Source organism: Schistocerca serialis, chromosome 10 (assembly GCF_023864345.2).
Source record: "Schistocerca serialis cubense isolate TAMUIC-IGC-003099 chromosome 10, iqSchSeri2.2, whole genome shotgun sequence".
In the NCBI taxonomy this organism is placed as follows: Eukaryota; Metazoa; Arthropoda; class Insecta; order Orthoptera; family Acrididae; genus Schistocerca; species Schistocerca serialis.
Window position 1 is genome coordinate 71040480 of NC_064647.1, and position 17281 is coordinate 71057760.

Consider the following 17281-nt stretch of genomic DNA (forward strand, 5'->3'; position numbering starts at 1 on the left):
CTGAAAGTATTTGTATGGAGTGTAGCCTTGCATGGAAGTGAAACGTGGACGATAAATAGTTCGGACAAGAAGAGAAGAGAAGCTTTCGAAATGTGGTGCTACAGAAGAATGCTGAAGATTAGATGGGTAGATCCCATAACTGACGACGAGGTATTGAATAGAATTGGAGAGAAATTTGTGGCACAACTTGACTAGAAGAAGGGATCGGTTGGTAGGGCATATTCTGAGGCATCAAGGGATCACCAATTTAGTATTGGAGGGCAGTGTGGGGAAGGTAAAAATCGTAGAGGGAGACCAAGAGATGAATACACTAAACAGATTCAGAAGGATGTAGGCTGCAGTAGGAACTGGGAGATGAAGAAACTTGGACAGGATAGAGTAGCATGGAGAGCTGCATCAAACCAGGCTCTGGACTGAAGACCACACACACATATATAAAAAAAAAAGAAGCAAAAGGTAGGCTCGAAGTCTAATGTCTCTGTTCTTTCTAAAACACAGTAAATAATTCACCAGTTTCTTTATGAATGGCATATGTCGGATATTAACAAAGACATAGATGAATAAATATGCTTATAAGCGCGCTGCAACCGTTTTTTCGTGTAACTGTGGAGTACTTATGGTCTGACGCCATCGATAGTAATCAGTCACTTTGACTCCAATAACTCATGTACTATTTACGTTACATGCCTGTAATTCGTACCAATTTAGGTTTACACTAATAGCTTTCTAAAGACATGGCGATCGAGAAAATCGGATGAAGCTTTTATACTTTGGAAATTCGTTGCTGGGTGTTACTTGTATAATTGAGCGTCAGATACTAAACTTTAAACTAACAAAGATATTGAAAAACTGATTACAACTTCAGAATCTTAGCGCAAATAATGGTAATCTACATGTTTCTTTTTGAGAAATCATAGTTCATCTGGCTACTATTAATTTCTGTACGAACTGTGAAATGTCTGCCATTAAGGTTTCACAAAGTCCGCCATCTTTGGCACTCGAGGGCGCCACAACTCGCCCGCTACCTCACTACTTCTCGAGCATGGACCGTTCACAGTTTCTATTTTGCTTTTTATTTCACAGTTCAGTACACCTTCTTTCTGTTTTCGTGCTTGATCTATGTTCAGCTTTTTACAGTCTGTACACTGGGCCCCCTTACCACTAAATCTGAGGGGGATGCGATGGGGAGTTTCCCATTTAAGAAGCAACGCGAACCATATGCTAATTACTTGCTCTTCCGCGGGAAACAATTGTTTCACACCGACCACGGTACGCAGTACACCCTCATTCCCGTGGCACGACAAACACACTCTCGTTCTCAGTCCAGACTCTTTGTTGATGTTTTTTCTCTGTCGATCTATCGGTATGTTTCTACAGCTCAACATATCTTGCTTAAAATTACACTTTCAAAACTTTACGAATACATCGATTTATATTGTAACACAAAATTGCAACCTTACATTATTCTGTTCAAGGGAAAATTTTTAAATAACGTGTTAATAACGTTGGAAGACTCGTGTTTTCCCTTCAGTTTTATGTTGCGAGTAGGGTTGTTGGCAGAATATTGATAAGCCCAAATATCGATATACCTCCTATTATGTTTCGATATATATCGGTGACATATCTGTCCCAGCTGTATCGATATCGCTATGACAATATGGAGTGGTGATATCTATACACTACTGGCCTTCTATACACTACTGGCCATTAAAATGGCTACACCAAGAAGAAATGCAGATGATAAACGGGTATTCATTGGACAAATATGTGATACATTTTCACGCAGTTTGGGTGCATAGATCCTGAGAAATCAGTACCCAGAACAACCACCTCCGGCCATAATAACGGCCTTGATACGCCTGGGCATTGAGTCAAACAGAGCTTGGATTGGGTGTACAGATACAGGTGCCCATGCAGCTTCAACACGATACCACAGTTCATCAAGAGTAGTGACTGGCGTATTATGACGACACAGTTGCTCGGCCAACATTGACCAGACGTTTTCAATTGGTGAGACATCAGGAGAATGTGCTGGCCAGGGCAGCAGTCGAACATTTTCTGTATCCAGAAAGACTCGTACAGGACCTGCAACTTGCGGTCGTGCATTATCCTGCTGAAATGTAGGGTTTCGCTGGGATCGAATGAAGCGTAGAGCCACGGGTCGTAACATTATCTGAAATGTAACGCCCACTGTTCAAAGTACCGTCAATACGAACAAGAGGTCACCGAGACGTGTAACCAATGGAACTCCATACCATCACGCCGGGTGATACGCCAGTATGGCGATGACGAATACACGCTTCCAATGTACGTTCACCGCAATGTCGCCAAACACGGATCCGACCATCGTGATGCAGTAAAAAGAACCTGGATTCATCCGAAAAAATGACGTTTTACCATTCGTGCACCCAGGTTCGTCGCTGAGTACACCATCACAGCCGCTCCTGTCTGTTATACAGCGTCAAGGGTAATCGCAGCCATGGTCTCCAAGCTGATAGTCTATGCTGCTGAAAGCGTCGTCGAACTGTTCGTGCAGATGGTTGTTGTCTTGCAAACGTCCCCATATGTTGACTGAGGGGTCGAGACGTGGCTGCACGATCCGTTACCGCCATGCGGATAAGATGCCTGTCATCTCGACTGCTAGTGATACTAGGCCGTTGGGATGCAGCACGGCATTCCGTATTACCCTCCTGAACCTACCAATCCCATATTGGATCGCGACCATCGCGAGCAGCAATGTCGCGGTACGATAAACCGCAATCGCGATAGTCTACAATCCGACCTTTATCACAGTCGGAAGCGTGATGGTACGCATTTCTCCTCCTTACACGAGACATCACAACAACATTTCACCGGGCAACGCCGGTCATCTGCTGTTTGTGTATGAGAAATCGGCTGGAAACTTTCCTCATGTCAGCACGTTGTAGGTGTCGCCACCGCTGCCAACCTTGTGCGAATGGTCTGAAAAGCTAATAATTTGCATATCACAGCATCTTCTTCCTGTCGGTTAAATTTCGCGTGCGTAGCACGTCATCTTCGTGGTGTAGCAATTTTAATGGCCAGTACTGTATGAAGCTGTTGTCTCCAAATTGTAGTAAAACATAATTTTACTTTCACTGTGTGAAGGAGTCTTACTACTTTTCGAGCTCCCATCACCTGCAGTATTTCTCTTTGACTCCCTTCACCGAAGTATAGGTGGCACAAAGAGGAAGTCCGAATACACTAGGTGATGGTTGGGTCAATTAAACAACAAGATTTCCGATGTTGAGAGATAGCACAGCAGCTGTGTGCTATTTCTTCACATTGGCATTATTAAAAACAGTTTGAAATAGACGACCACAATGTAAATGACGCGATTGGGCGGAGACGTGTGTGTGTGTGTTGTTGGGGGGGGGGGGGGGGGGGGGAGGGGTATGCTGAGGTAATCGGCGCTACCAACAGAAACTGCAACATTTAACTTCATCACGCAAATTTGACACTACAGCTGCTAGGGCGCTGGCGTTTGCAGAAATGGGAAAAAACAGGGAAGTCGACAAGGAGTGTTCTGGGCAAATCCGATATGCGACGAAACCCAACGACGGACCCATCGGTCACCTTTTATTGTGCCTCTTACATACAGTTAGCAAAGTGGTTATCACCAAGCGTGAACGTGCAGCGTTTTCTTTTTAATTCTCGCTATAAGGGTGATAAGCTGGTAGCTAGCTTGTTGATGTACAGAGTATCAAATTATAAATCAATACTTAAATATAGAGATCTAAAACCGGCAGTATTTTTACCATATGCACCCGATATATTTATAGGCTGTTACGTATCCACGTTTTACGTCGATGTATCGACACATTTTTCGATAAGTCGGTGGCCTGTAACGATATGTTTTTAATATCAATATATCGGCTTTCCGATATTTTTGAAAATATCAACACTCCTAGTTGCGAGAAACGCACTCTTAAAGCGAGAGACTAATAGCGCATCGAAGCGTTTGAGCTTTGGTGTTGGCGCATGATGCTGCACATAAAACAGACCGAAAGAAGAACAAATGAGTACATTATAGACCAGCTCAGTATCTCCAGGCGCCTTTTTCTCGTGTCAACCAAAAAATTCTTTAGTTCTATGGCCATTGTGAGAAGAGATGGAGAAAGTCTCGAGAAAATAATCATGAAAGGTCTAGGGCACAAGACTGGAGGGGGGAGCAACGACCAGGTGGAGAGATCAAATCAAGGACATCTCTGGTCTGCCTCCCCAGAAGGTTCTGAGAGAAGCTGGTTACTGGCCAGGGTGGAGACGTGTGGGTAGTCGGGTCACGATGCTCAGCAAGCAGCACAACGATTTGTGATGGTGATGACATGAGGCAAACAGGAACATAGCTGTAGGAAAAAATAAATTTACAGTACTCATCCTGAAATAACTTTTTCGATTTATAAAGAAAGTAAAGCGGAAAACGAGGAAAAAGAAAGCACAGCAAAAAGGAAAAAAAATCTAGATCGTGTTATCTTCATACTGTTGCTACCTAGAAATAATTGGAACTCTCTTATATGTTGTTATAGGTTGAAAATTGTCTGTATTTAATAAGACATCACTAGACACTTATTTTGGATTCATGTTGCAATGGCTGTAGAAAACTGAGTGTTAGTCCATATGCCGGCCACAATTTCAATGTTACGTAATAGCGCTACCTATAAGTGTAAGTTAAGACTGGCTGCTGGTTGCGAATATTATGCCAGTAATTTGAATTATTCTCTGTGTTTCTCAGGATACTCACCCGAATGATGAGCTACTCAGTACCTGGATTAATCACGTGGAGCATATGAGGGACATGCTACACACGAAATTAAGGGGATGGATACAGGATATGCAATACGTCAGCGAGCAGACAGCGAATTACAAGGTGGAAGAAGACAAGAAGTCGCCTGGGAAGTATATAATAAGGTATAAACCAGTGTACATTGAAACCTATGTTAGACTCAATGTTGTGTTGTGCCGGCCTGGGTGGCCGAGAGGTTCTAGGTGCTACAGTCTGGAACCGCGCGACCGCTACGGTCGCAGGTTCGAATCCTGCCTCGGGCATGGTTGTGTGTGTTGTCCTTAGGTTAGTTAGGTTTAAGTAGTTCTAAGTTCTAGGGGACTTATTACCTCGGAAGTTAAGTCTCATAGTGCTGAGAGCCACTTTTTTTTTTTTTTTTTTTTTTTTGTGGTGTCGTCTACAGTCCAGAGACTGGTTTGATGCACCTCTCCAAGCTACTCAATCCTGTGCAAGCATCTTCATCTCCGAATAACTAATGCAACCTATATCCCTTTGAATCTGCTTAGTGTATTCATCCCTTGGTCTCCCTCTATGAATTTTACCCTCCGCACTTCCCTGCAGTACTGAATTGGAGATCCCTTGATGACTCAGAACGTGTCCTACCAACCGATCCCTTCCAGTCAAGTTGTGCCACAATTCTATTCAGTACCTCCTCATTAATTACGTGATCTACCCATCTGATCTTCAGCATTCTTCCTTAGCGCCATATTTCGAATGCTTCTATTCTCTTCACGTCTAAACTACTTATCTAAACTATTTTGTCAAACTATCTAAACTATTTTATCATACTCATGACTCCTGAATCAATTTTTGCTTAACTGTTACACAAAGTGCTGAGATTATTTAATTTAGGATAGAGCAAACAAACGTTAGTAATGGACGATACTGAAGGAGATGGTTACAGCAACTGGTCATTACGGGATTCCGTTTGGTCTTCAATTTTTGATATTGTATTTTGTCTTCAAATGGGTCACATGATACGCAACAGAGGAGCAGAGCAAACTATTATAACGAACGGTGTTACTACTTTTACTAGAGGGAGTACTGTAGCTTTCGTGTACTACCTATGTTTTTATAATTCATCTAAACAATGATATCTTGGGCAAACCTCTGGCTACACTGGCAGTCGTAGTTAGGTCAACAGTAGAGAGGAATCGACGTTGCTTGGCTGCTAATGGGGGTCATTTTAAACACGTAAAATAACCCTCCACTCGTGCAAAAATTGTAACGGAATGTCATTTTGTTTTGTTAATACTGACTATCGACGAGTGTCTACATTTTTCTGGACCACTCTGTATACATTTAAAATCAGTTCAGACTATACAGTGAGTCACTAACTGTTGCCACCAAGAATAACTCCGAAAGTATGATACGAACTGGAAACTTTGTGGGACAAAAGTTGCATGGGACAACGGAGGCCATACTATGACATTAGTTTTTCGTTGCTAGGTGCGGCTGCTATGGAGGTATGTAGATCCACTGTGTTTTTTTTTTCTTTTTTAATGGGATGCCATAGTCAGGTACTTATTTTCTGACAGCGGCTATCGAGACGAATCCAGTGATGTGTAACAGTAAGGTTCTTGAAAGTCAACGAAGGTCACAAAGGGGGCATGATCCTCCATTTGCAGAAGGTGTTCGAAGTGATCACCATCGGTATCAGTGCAGTGCTGCAATCTTCTTTTCATGGATTGGGTGGTATTCCTTATCACATCGGGACTTACCGAAGCACATGCTCTGACAATTCTCTCTCGCACATCTTCATCTGTAGTTGGAACGTATTTATAAACAATGTGTTTTACGATTCGCCAGAAGAAAAAATACAGAGGCGTCATGTATGGCGAACGAGCTGGCCACGACACATCTCCTCCGCGTGCAATCCAAAAGTTTCGGAATTCTCTCTGCAAATCATTTCTAGCCATTAGCGAAAATGTGCCGGACACCCATCGCCTTGATACAACTTTCTGTTCTTAAAGGTATTTCTTCCAATAAAAGACGTAACACTACTAGCAGGAATGTGGTGTACTTCCTACCATTAAGATTACCTTCGTTGAAATAAGTCTGTCGTCCAGAATCCCACGCCATGCATTCACCGACCATGGTTTTCGGTGTGCAGCTTGTCGCAGCCAACATGGATTTTCAGTTTCCCAATAAGGCATGTTATGCAAATTATCATTTCTAAGGTTCGTGAATGTAGCCTCGCGAGTAAATAAAAGCAGTTTAATAAATGTGTCATCCCTCTGAATCTGAAGTTGAGTCCATCGGCAGAATTCAATGTGACGCATACAATCTGTAGCAGTTAATTCTTGGTGGAGACTGATATGGGAAGGTTGATATTTATGGCGATGCAGAACATGAACAACACTACTCTGGCTCATGCCAGATTCCCTTGCGATTTGACGCGAACACAAGGATCTCGAAACCACAGTTGCAAGAGTACCAATTTCCGTTCCCTCGTTAGTAACTACCCTTTGCCGGATATGTTCCTGATGCGTTGAAGAACCAGTTGCATGTGGCCGAGCGGTTCTAGGCGCTTCAGTCTGGAACCGCGCCACAGCTACGGTCGCAGGTTCGAATCCTAACTCGGGCATGGATGTGTGTGATGTCCTTAGGTTAGTTAGGTTTAAGTAGTTGTAAGTTCTAGGGGACTGACGTCCTCAGATGTTAAGTCCCATAGTGCTCAGATCCATTTTTGATCCAGTTGTTCTCAATTCATCATACACACGTGTAGGGTGAATACGTTGGGGATATCTTTCGGTGAATAACTCTCTAGATCTCACTGAATTTAGTTGGCAGTCTCTGTAAATGAGAAGCATATCGACGTATTCTTCGAAGGAATACGTCTTTCACATTCGTTTGATTCGACGATACTAGTCATGTCGTTCCCATTAGTGATGTATTGTGAAACCGTCGAATGGCGTTTACATATCGATGGCACGTTGGATGGATAGGCCGTATTCGGCGAATATTTACTATTTGCATGATATAGGAGAGAGAATTGTCAGAGCATGTGCTTCGATAAGTGCCGAACTGATAAGGAATATCGCTCAATACATAATAAGAAGATTGCAGCACTGCATAGTTACCAATGGTCATCACTTCGAACATCTTCTGTAAATGGTCGCTCATACCACATACACGTGAGGCAATACTGACCCTACGACTTATATTAGAAGAAAGATTAAGGAAAGGCAAACCTACGTTTCTAGCATTTTTAGACATAGAGAAAGCTTTTGACAATGTTGACTGGAATACTCTCTTTCAAATTGTGAACGTGGCAGGGTTAAAATACAGGGAGGGAAAGGCTATTTACAATTTGTACAGAAACCAGAAGGCAGTTATAAGAGTCGAGGGACATGAAAGGGAAGCAGTGGTTGAGAAGGGAGTAAGACAGGGTTGTAGCCTCTCCCCGATGTTATTCAATCTGTATACTGAGCGAGCAGTAAAGGAAACAAAAGAAAAGTTCGGAGTAGGTATTAAAATCCATGGAGAAGAAATAAAAACTTTGAGGTTCACCGATGACATTGTAATTCTGCCAGAGACAGCAAAGGACTTGGAAGAGCAGTTGAACGGAATGGACAGTGTCTTGAAAGGAGGATATAAGATGAACATCAACAAAAGCAAAACGAGGATCATGGAATGTAGTCGAATTAAATCGGGTGATGCTAAGGGAATTAGATTAGGAAATGAGACACTTAAAGTATTAAAGGAATTTTGCTATTTGGGGAGCAAAATAGCTGATGATGGTCGAAGTAGAGAGGATATAAAACGTAGATAGCAATGGCAAGGAAAGCGTTTCTGAAGAAGAGAAATTTGTTAACATCGAGTATAGATTTAAGTGTGTGGAAGTCGTTTCTGAATGTATTTGTTTGGAGTGTTGCCATGTATGGAGGTGAAACATGGACGATAAATAGTTTAGACATGCAGAGAATAGAAGCTTTCGAAATGTGGTGCTACAGAAGAATGATGAAGATTAGATGGGTAGATCACATAACTAATGAGGAGGTATTGAATAGAATTGGGGAGAAGAGGAGTTTGTGGCACAACTTGACAAGAAGAAGGGACCGGTTGGTAGGACATGTTCTGAGGCATCAAGGGATCACCAATTTAGTACTGGAGGGCAGCGGGGAGGGTAAAAATCTTAGAGGGAGACCAAGAGATGAATACACTAAACAGATTCAGAAGGATGTAGGCTGCAGTAGGTACTGGGAGATGAAGAAGCTTGCGCAGGATAGAGTAGCATGGAGAGCTGCATCAATCCAGTCTCAGGACTGAAGACCACAACAACAACAACCACATTTTTGATCTTCCTTGACCTTCAAAGACCTTACGTTTACACATTATTGGATTCGTCTCGATAGCCGCCGTCAGAAACAAGTGCCAAAATATAGCATCCCATTTAAAAAACGAAGGTGAGCTTCATATCTCTAAAGCGACCCCACCGAGCAACAAAAAACCAGCGTCATATTGTGACCCCTGTTTTCCCATGCAACATATGTCCCACAAACTTTTCAGCTACTATCATACATTCGGTTTTATTCTAGCTGGCAGCACTTAGTGACTCACCCTGTACACAGGGTGGTCAGGAAAAGTCTGAAAAGCGTCTAAGGGTGTTACAGGGCAGGTTACACTCAGAAATAAATGTCACAAAGAAAATAAGACACATTGTGCTGTTTCTGAGTTAATTAACACTGAAGTTATCCAGTCAAGTTACTGAGTGTGCAGCTTCAAGAAACGGGGTTGGCGATCGTGTTCTTGGTTTGCTTTCCCGAAAACCAAAAAAATTATATAAAAATGGGACATGTGATGGTGGTAAGCATCGAACCGACTCAAAGGTTGAGCAGTTTCGTGTGCTACCATCGACGCTGACACCAACTGACGATAATTGTATCTGGCGGCGAGCTTGAAATTTCATCACGTAACTAACTGTTTAAATTCAGTGCTATTATCTCGGAAACAGCGCTAGGTATCGAATTTTTTTTAAGAATTATTTCTCACGACAATATACCTTGCAACACCATCACAAACTTTTCAGACTATTTCTGACCACCCTGTGTAATATCACAGAAGGAATAGACGTAATTTACATAATGGCAGGTAATAAAACAGTAGCCACATAAATACAAAACCATGGAGCCATTCACACTCGACGATAATCCACACTACAAACTGTTGTCACGACGCACTAACACTGATGATGTCGATGGCACATGTGAACGATGGAGTGTTACGGTGAACACTAAACACAAAACACGACGGCACACACGAGAAACGGATGGCGATGATCTCAGGCGCGCGAATGTTCGCGTAACGTGTGCGAGTCCAGGGACCTGCCAAGAGGGTGAGAAGGGTGAGGGGGAGGGAGATGGGAGAGCAAGGATGCCAATGGCAGAGGAGATGGGGCGAGGAGTAGAGGGATGGGGGTAGGGGAAGCCTGGGGGAGGAGAGGGGAGAAAGGGAGGAGGGAGGGAAGGAGAAGGGAAGGAGGGTGCCCAAAGGAACAAACACAGGAAGAGGGGGGAGGATCAAATTTGGTAGGAGGGGGAGCTGGCGGAAGCCACCTTAGGAGAGGGTAAGGAGGGTGGAGAGATGGAGAGCAGGTGGGACGTGGGAATACAGGCGCGGCAGCGCACAAGGGTGGGAGAGAATAGGTGAGACAAGCGGGTGAGGAGGATCGAGTTTACGGGAGGTGTAGAGGATCCGTATCTGTTCGAGGAAAAGTAGGAGGTGGGGGAACGGAATTAGGTCGTACAGGATCCGCGTGGTGGAGGGGAGACGAATGCGATAGGCGAGGCAGAGGGCATGGCGTTCAAAGATCTGAAGGTAGGGGGGGCAGAGATCCAGGCCGGATGGGCGTAACAGAGGATAGGGCGGATGAGGGATTTATAGGCGTGGAGTATGGTGGAGGGGTCCAGACCCCACGTACTGCCGGAAAGGAGCTTGAGGAGACGGAGCGTGCCTTGGCTTGGATTGTCTGGAGATGGGGGGAATAACACAGAACATAGACATTCAAGTACGTCTTCTGTGGATGAAAAATGTATGCTGCTATTGGCGTTCGTTAAAGTTCCGTGCTTTATGTAGATAAATAGCAGAACCTGTTGGCAAAGATAAAAAATTACATCAACATTTGTTTAACGTTATACAGGGTGCTCCATTGATAATGACTGGGCCAAATATCTCACGAAATAAGCGTCAAACAAAAAACTACAAAGAACGAAACTCGTCGCTTGAAGGGGGAAAGCCGGCCAGAGTGGCTGAGCGGTTCTAGGCGCTATAGTCTGGAACCGCGCGACCTCTAAGGTCGCAGGTTCGAATCCTGCCTCGAGCGTGGATGTGTGTGATGTCTTTAGGTTAGTTAGGTTTAACTATTTCTAAGTTCTAGGGGACTGATGACCTGAGAAGTTAAGTCCCATAGTGCTCAGAGCCATTTGAACCATTTTTTTGAAGGGGGAAACCAGATGGCGCTATGGTTGGCCCGCTAGATGGCGCTGCCATAGGTCCATCGGATATCAACTGCATTTCTTAAAACAGGAACCCCCATTTATTATTACATATTCGTGTAGAATGTAAAGAAATATGAATGTTTTAGTTGGACCACTTTTTTCGCTTCGTGATAGATGGCGCTGTAATAGTCACAAACGTATAAGTACGTGGTATCACGTAACATTCCGCCAGTGCGGAAGGCATTTGCTTCGTGATACATTACCCGTGTTAAAATGGACCGTTTACCAACTGCGGAAAAGGTCGATACCGTGTTGATGTATGGCTATTGTAATCAAAATGCCCAACGGGCGTGTGCTATGTATACTGCTCGGTACCCTGGACGACATCATCTAAGTGTCCGGATAGTTACGTTATTTAAGGAAACAGGAAGCGTTCAGCCACATGTGAAACGTCAACCACGACCTGTAACAAATGATGATGCCCAAGTAGGTGTTAAAGCTGCAGTCGCGGCTAATCCGCACATCAGTAGCAGTCAAATTGCGCGCGAATCGGGAATCAAAACGTCGGTGTTGAGTATGCAACATCAACATCGATTGCACCCGTACCATATTTCTATGCACCAGGATTTGCATGGCGACGACTTTGAACGTCGTGTACAATTCTGCCACTGGGAACAAGAGAAATTACGGGACCATTACAGATTTTTTGCACGCGTTCTATTTAGCGACGAAGCATCATTCACCAACAGCGGTAACGTAAACATGCATAATATGCACTATTGGGCAACCGGAAAATCCACGATGGCCCCGACAAGTGAAATATCAGGGACCTTGGTGGGTTAATGTATGGTGCGGCATTATTAGAGCAAGGATAATTGGCCCCCATTTAATCGATGGCAATCTAAATGGTGCAATGTATGCTGATTTCCTACGTAATGTTCTACCGATGTTGCTACAGGATGTTTCACTTCATGACAGAATCCCGATGTACTTCCAACACGATGGATGTCCGGCACATAGCTCGCGTGCGGTTGAAGCGGTATTGAATAGCATATTTCATGACCGGTGGATTGGACGTCGAAGCACCATACCATGGCCTGCACGTTCAACGGATCTGGCGTTCCCGGATTTCTGTCCGTGGGATAAGTTGAAGGATATTTGCTATCGTGATCCACCGACAACGCCTGACAACATGCCTCAGCGCATTGACAATGCATGTGCGAACATTACGGAAGGCGAACTACTCGTTGTTGAGAGGAATGTCGTTACACGTATTGCCAAATGCATTGAGGTTGACGGACATAATTTTGAGCATTGATTGCATTAATGTGGTATTTACGGGTAATCACGTTGTAACAGCATGCGTTCTCAGAAATGATAAATTCACAAAGGTACATGTATCACATTGGAACAACCGAAATAAAATGTTCAAACGTACCTACGTTCTGTATTGTAATTTAAGAAACCTACCTGTTACCAACTGTTCGTCTAAAATTGTGAGCCACGTGTTTGTGAGTATTACAGCGCCATCTATCACAAAGCGGAAAAAGTGGTCCAACTAAAACATTCATATTTGTTTACATACTACACGAATATGTAATAAAAAGTGGGGATTGCTACTTTAAAAAACGCAGTTGATACCCGTTTGACCTATGGCAGCGCGATCTAGCGGGCCAACCATAGCGCCATCTAGTTTCCCCCTTCAATCTAGACAAATTTCGTTCTTTGTAGTTTTTTTCGTTTGACGCTTATTTAGTGAGATATTTGGTCCGGTCACGATGAATGGACCACTATGTTTATCACTGTAGCTCATCACAAGGAAATACCTTTACTTAAAAAAAAAAAAACACGACGGTTCTAGTCGCAGTCCAGTAAGCAGTATTAATCTGCCAGGGAGTTTCAAATAAGCGTACACATTCCGCTGCAGAGCGAAAATTCCATCATGCACATTTTTACGTTCTTGCTTGCACTGTACATGATTTGGCGTGTTTGTTTTATTTGCTTTTAACGTTCAACCTCGCCGCTCGTGCGTCAACAGGCTGCCGCTGTTGAATGATCGCCTGCTGTCGTACCACGGGCAGCACCTCGCCTTTCGCGACGACTTCAGCGCGCAGTGTGAGAAGCAACAGCCAGAGGCGTCGTCAATGTTCGCTCTCGCCGACGTGCTCTACGGCTTCTACTACCACGTCTGGTTCAACGAAGCTCGAAGTTTCCTGCCGCTTTACGAAGTTCATTACCGTACGACCGCCAGGCCTGGAGTACCAGACGAACGTCCTATCTACATCAAAGGTAAGTTTGATTCTGGGATACACGCGCTTCACGTTTATGCACCGAAGGCTGTTGACTCTACTGTCATTCGAGGAATCAGGTACAAAAAACACCTGTAGATATTCACTTTTAGATCTTCCGTGATTTTCTACACCACGTAAGATAATTGCGATAGTTGCTCGTGTACTTTCCATCTTCGATCTTTCGACTGACTGGCAGCTCTCCATCTCTATTTGTCTCTAGCTTACACTTCATTTCGACGTGACATAGGTTAGAAAATTTAAAAAGGGAAATGGATAGGTTAAAGTTGGATATAGTGGGAATTAGTGAAGTTCGGTGGCAGGAGGAACAAGACTTTTGGTCAGGTGAATACAGGTTTATAAATACAGAATGAAATAGGGGTAATGCAGGAGCAGGTTTAATAATGAATTAAAAAAAATAGGAGTGCGGGTAAGCTACTACAAACAGCACAGTGAACGCATTATTGTGGCCAAGATAGACACGAAGCTCACGCCTACTGCAGTAGTACAAGTTTATATGCCAAGTAGCTCTGCAGATGATGAAGAAATTGATGAAATGTATGATGAGATAAAAGAAATTATTCAGGTAGTGAAGGGAGACGAAAATTTAATAGTCATGGGTGACTGTAATTCGAGAGTAGGAAAAGGGAGAGAAGGAAACATAGTAGGTGAATATGGATTGGGGGTAAGAAATGAAAGAGGAAGCCGCCTGGTAGAATTTTGCACAGAGCATAACTTAATCATAGTTAACACTTGGTTCAAGAATCATAAAAGAGGGTTGTATACATGGAACAATCCTGGAGATACTATAAGGTATCAGATAGATTATATAATGGTAAGACAGAGATTTAGGAACCAGGTTTTCAACTGTAAGACATTTCCAGAGGCAGATGTGGACTTTGATCACAATCTATTGGTTATGAACTGTAGATTAAAACTGAAGAAACTGCAAAAAGGTGGGAATTTAAGGAGATGGGTCCTGGATTAACTGACTAAACCAGAGGTTTAACATTAGCAGTAGAAATCCATTATTCTTTCGCAAAATATCATGTAAGTGTAAAAAAGTTGTGGAATGTTTTCAAAGAGATAGTATCGACAGCATTTGAGAGATATATACCACATAAATTAATAAGTGATGGTACCGACCCCTCACGGTACACAAAACGGGTCAGATCGTTGTTGCAGTAGCAACGAATAAAGCATGCCAAATTTAAAAGAACGCAAAATCCCCAAGATTGGCCAAGTTCTACAGAAGTTCGAAATACATCGCGTATTTCAATGCGAGATGCTTTTAATAATTTCCACAACGAAATTCTGTCTCGAAATCTTGCAGAAAACCCAAAGAGATTCTGGTCATATGTAAAGCACACCAGTGGCAAGACACAATCAATACCTTCACTGCTCGATAACAACGGTGAAGTCATTGATGACAGTGCCACCAAAGCAGAGTTATTAAACACGGTTTTCCGAAACTCTATCACCAAAGAAGGCGAAGTAAATATTCCTGAATTCCAATCAAGAACAACTGCCAAGATGAGAAACATAGAAGTAGATATCCTCGGTGTAACAAAGCAGCTTAAATCACTCAATAAAGGCAAGGCCTCCGGTCCAGATTGTATACCAGTCAGGTTCTTCTCAGAGTATGCTGATAAAATAGCTCCATATTTAACAATTATGTCCAACCACTCGCTCACAGAGAGATCCGTACCTAAAGACGGGTAAATTGCTCAAGTCACACCGATACCCAAAAAGGGAAGTAGGAGTAATCCGCTCAATTACAGGCCTATATCACTAACGTCGATTTTCAGCAGGGTTTTGGAACATATACTGTATACGAACATTATGAAGTACCTCGAAGAAAACGATTTATTGACATATAGTCAACACGGATTCAGAAAATATCGTTCTTGTGAAACACAACTAGCTCTTTGTACTCATGAAGTAATAAGTGCTATCGACAGGGGATGTCAAATTGATTCCATATTTTTAGATTTCCAGAAGGCTTTCGACACCGTTTCTCACAAGCGTCTTCTAATCAAACTGCGTGCCTATGGAGTATCACCCCAGTTGTGCGACTGGATTCGTGATTTCCTGTCAGAAAGGTCACAGTTCGTAGTAATGGACGGAAAGTCATGGAGTAAAACAGAAGTAATATCCGGCGTTCCCCAAGGAAGTGTTACAGGCCCTCTATTGTTCCTGATCTCTATTGACGACATAGGAGACAATCTGAGTAGCCGTCTTAGATTGTTTGCAGATGATGCTGTCATTTGCCGTCTTGCAAAGTCATCTTATGATTAAAACGACTTGCAAAATGATTTAGATAAGATATCTGTATGGTGCGAAAAGTGGCAATTGACCCTGACTAAAGAAAAGTGCGAAGTTATTCACACGAGTACTAAAAGAAATCAGCTAAATTTCGATAACGCGATAAGTCACACAAATCTGAGGGCTGTAAATTCAACTAAATACTTAGGGATTATAATTACAAATAACCTAAATTGGAACGATCACATAGATAATGTTGTGGTAGAACAAACCAAAGACTGCGATTCATTGGCAGAACACTTAGAAGGTGCAACAGGTCTACTAAAGAGCCTGCTTACACTAGGCTTGTCCGCCCTATTCTGGAGTACTGCTGTGCGGTGTGGGATTTGCATCAGGTGGGACTGACGGATGACACCGAAAAAGTACAAAGAAGGGCAGCTCGTTTTGTATTATCGTGGAATAGGGGAGATAGTGCAACAGACATGATACGTGAATGGGAGTGGCAATCATTAAAACAAAGGCGCTTTTCGTTGCCACGGGATCTTCTCATGAAATTTCAATCACCAGTTTTCTCCTCCGATTGCGAAAACATTGTGTTTGCACCCACCTATATAGGGAGAAATGGTCATCACGGTAAAATAAGAGAAATGAGGGCTCGCACAGAAAAAATTTAGTGCTCGTTTTTCCCGCGTGCCGTTGGAGAGTGGAACGGTAGAGAGACAGCTTGAAGGTGTTTCATTGAACCCTCTGCCAGGCACTTTATTGTGAATAGCAGAGTAATCACGTAGATGTAGAAATACAGGGTGTCCCACTCAAATCTCTCTGATTTCAAAGACCCAGGAAGAGAAGACACATTAGATACAATGAAAAATGCACCACATTGTAGAGCATCTCAAATAATTTATTTGTTTATCATGAATACACCTCAACATGTGAACCACTTGCAGCACGAAGAATCTCGAGTCTACATTCAATTTCTTGCCGAGTTCTTTGTAACATTTCCTCTGTTACTGTTGCAATCGCATTAGTGATACGATGTCGCAACGCAGGAATGTCGTCCGCTTTGGTCGCATACACTCGGAGCTTCACGAACCCTCACATGAACAAACCAAGTGGCGTAATGTCGGGTGGACGTGGTGGCCAGGCAATGGGTCCTCCATGTCCGATCCAACGATTGGGAAATTTATTATCCAGGAACTTGTGGACATCCGTTGACCAATGCGGCAGAGCTCCATCTTGTTGAAAAATGATGTTGTGTTGCAAGTCTTGTATCAGAGGGTACACAAACTGCTCTAGCATGTCCATATACAGTGACTCATTCAGTGTTTGTTCCGCAAAGAACAACGGTCCAACAATGCTGTGGTGCATTGGCCAGCACCAGACGTTTAGTTTAGGGCTATCACGAACATGTTCAATGACAATGTGCGAATTTGCAAACCCCAAATCCGAACATTATGCCTATTAACCCTTCTTGATAGATGAAAGGT

General features: G+C 43.2%; 1 protein-coding gene across 1 annotated transcript in view; it reads left to right on the plus strand.

Annotated features, from left to right (window-relative positions):
• The window catches only part of LOC126425081 (uncharacterized), a 106096-nt gene that overhangs the window by 69581 nt on the left and 19234 nt on the right, over window positions 1-17281 (plus strand). Inside the window, exons 5-6 of the mRNA XM_050087995.1 lie at window positions 4751-4926; window positions 13280-13530. Of these exons, the coding sequence (XP_049943952.1) occupies window positions 4751-4926; window positions 13280-13530 (427 nt within the window). The remainder of the gene's footprint in view (window positions 1-4750; window positions 4927-13279; window positions 13531-17281) is intronic.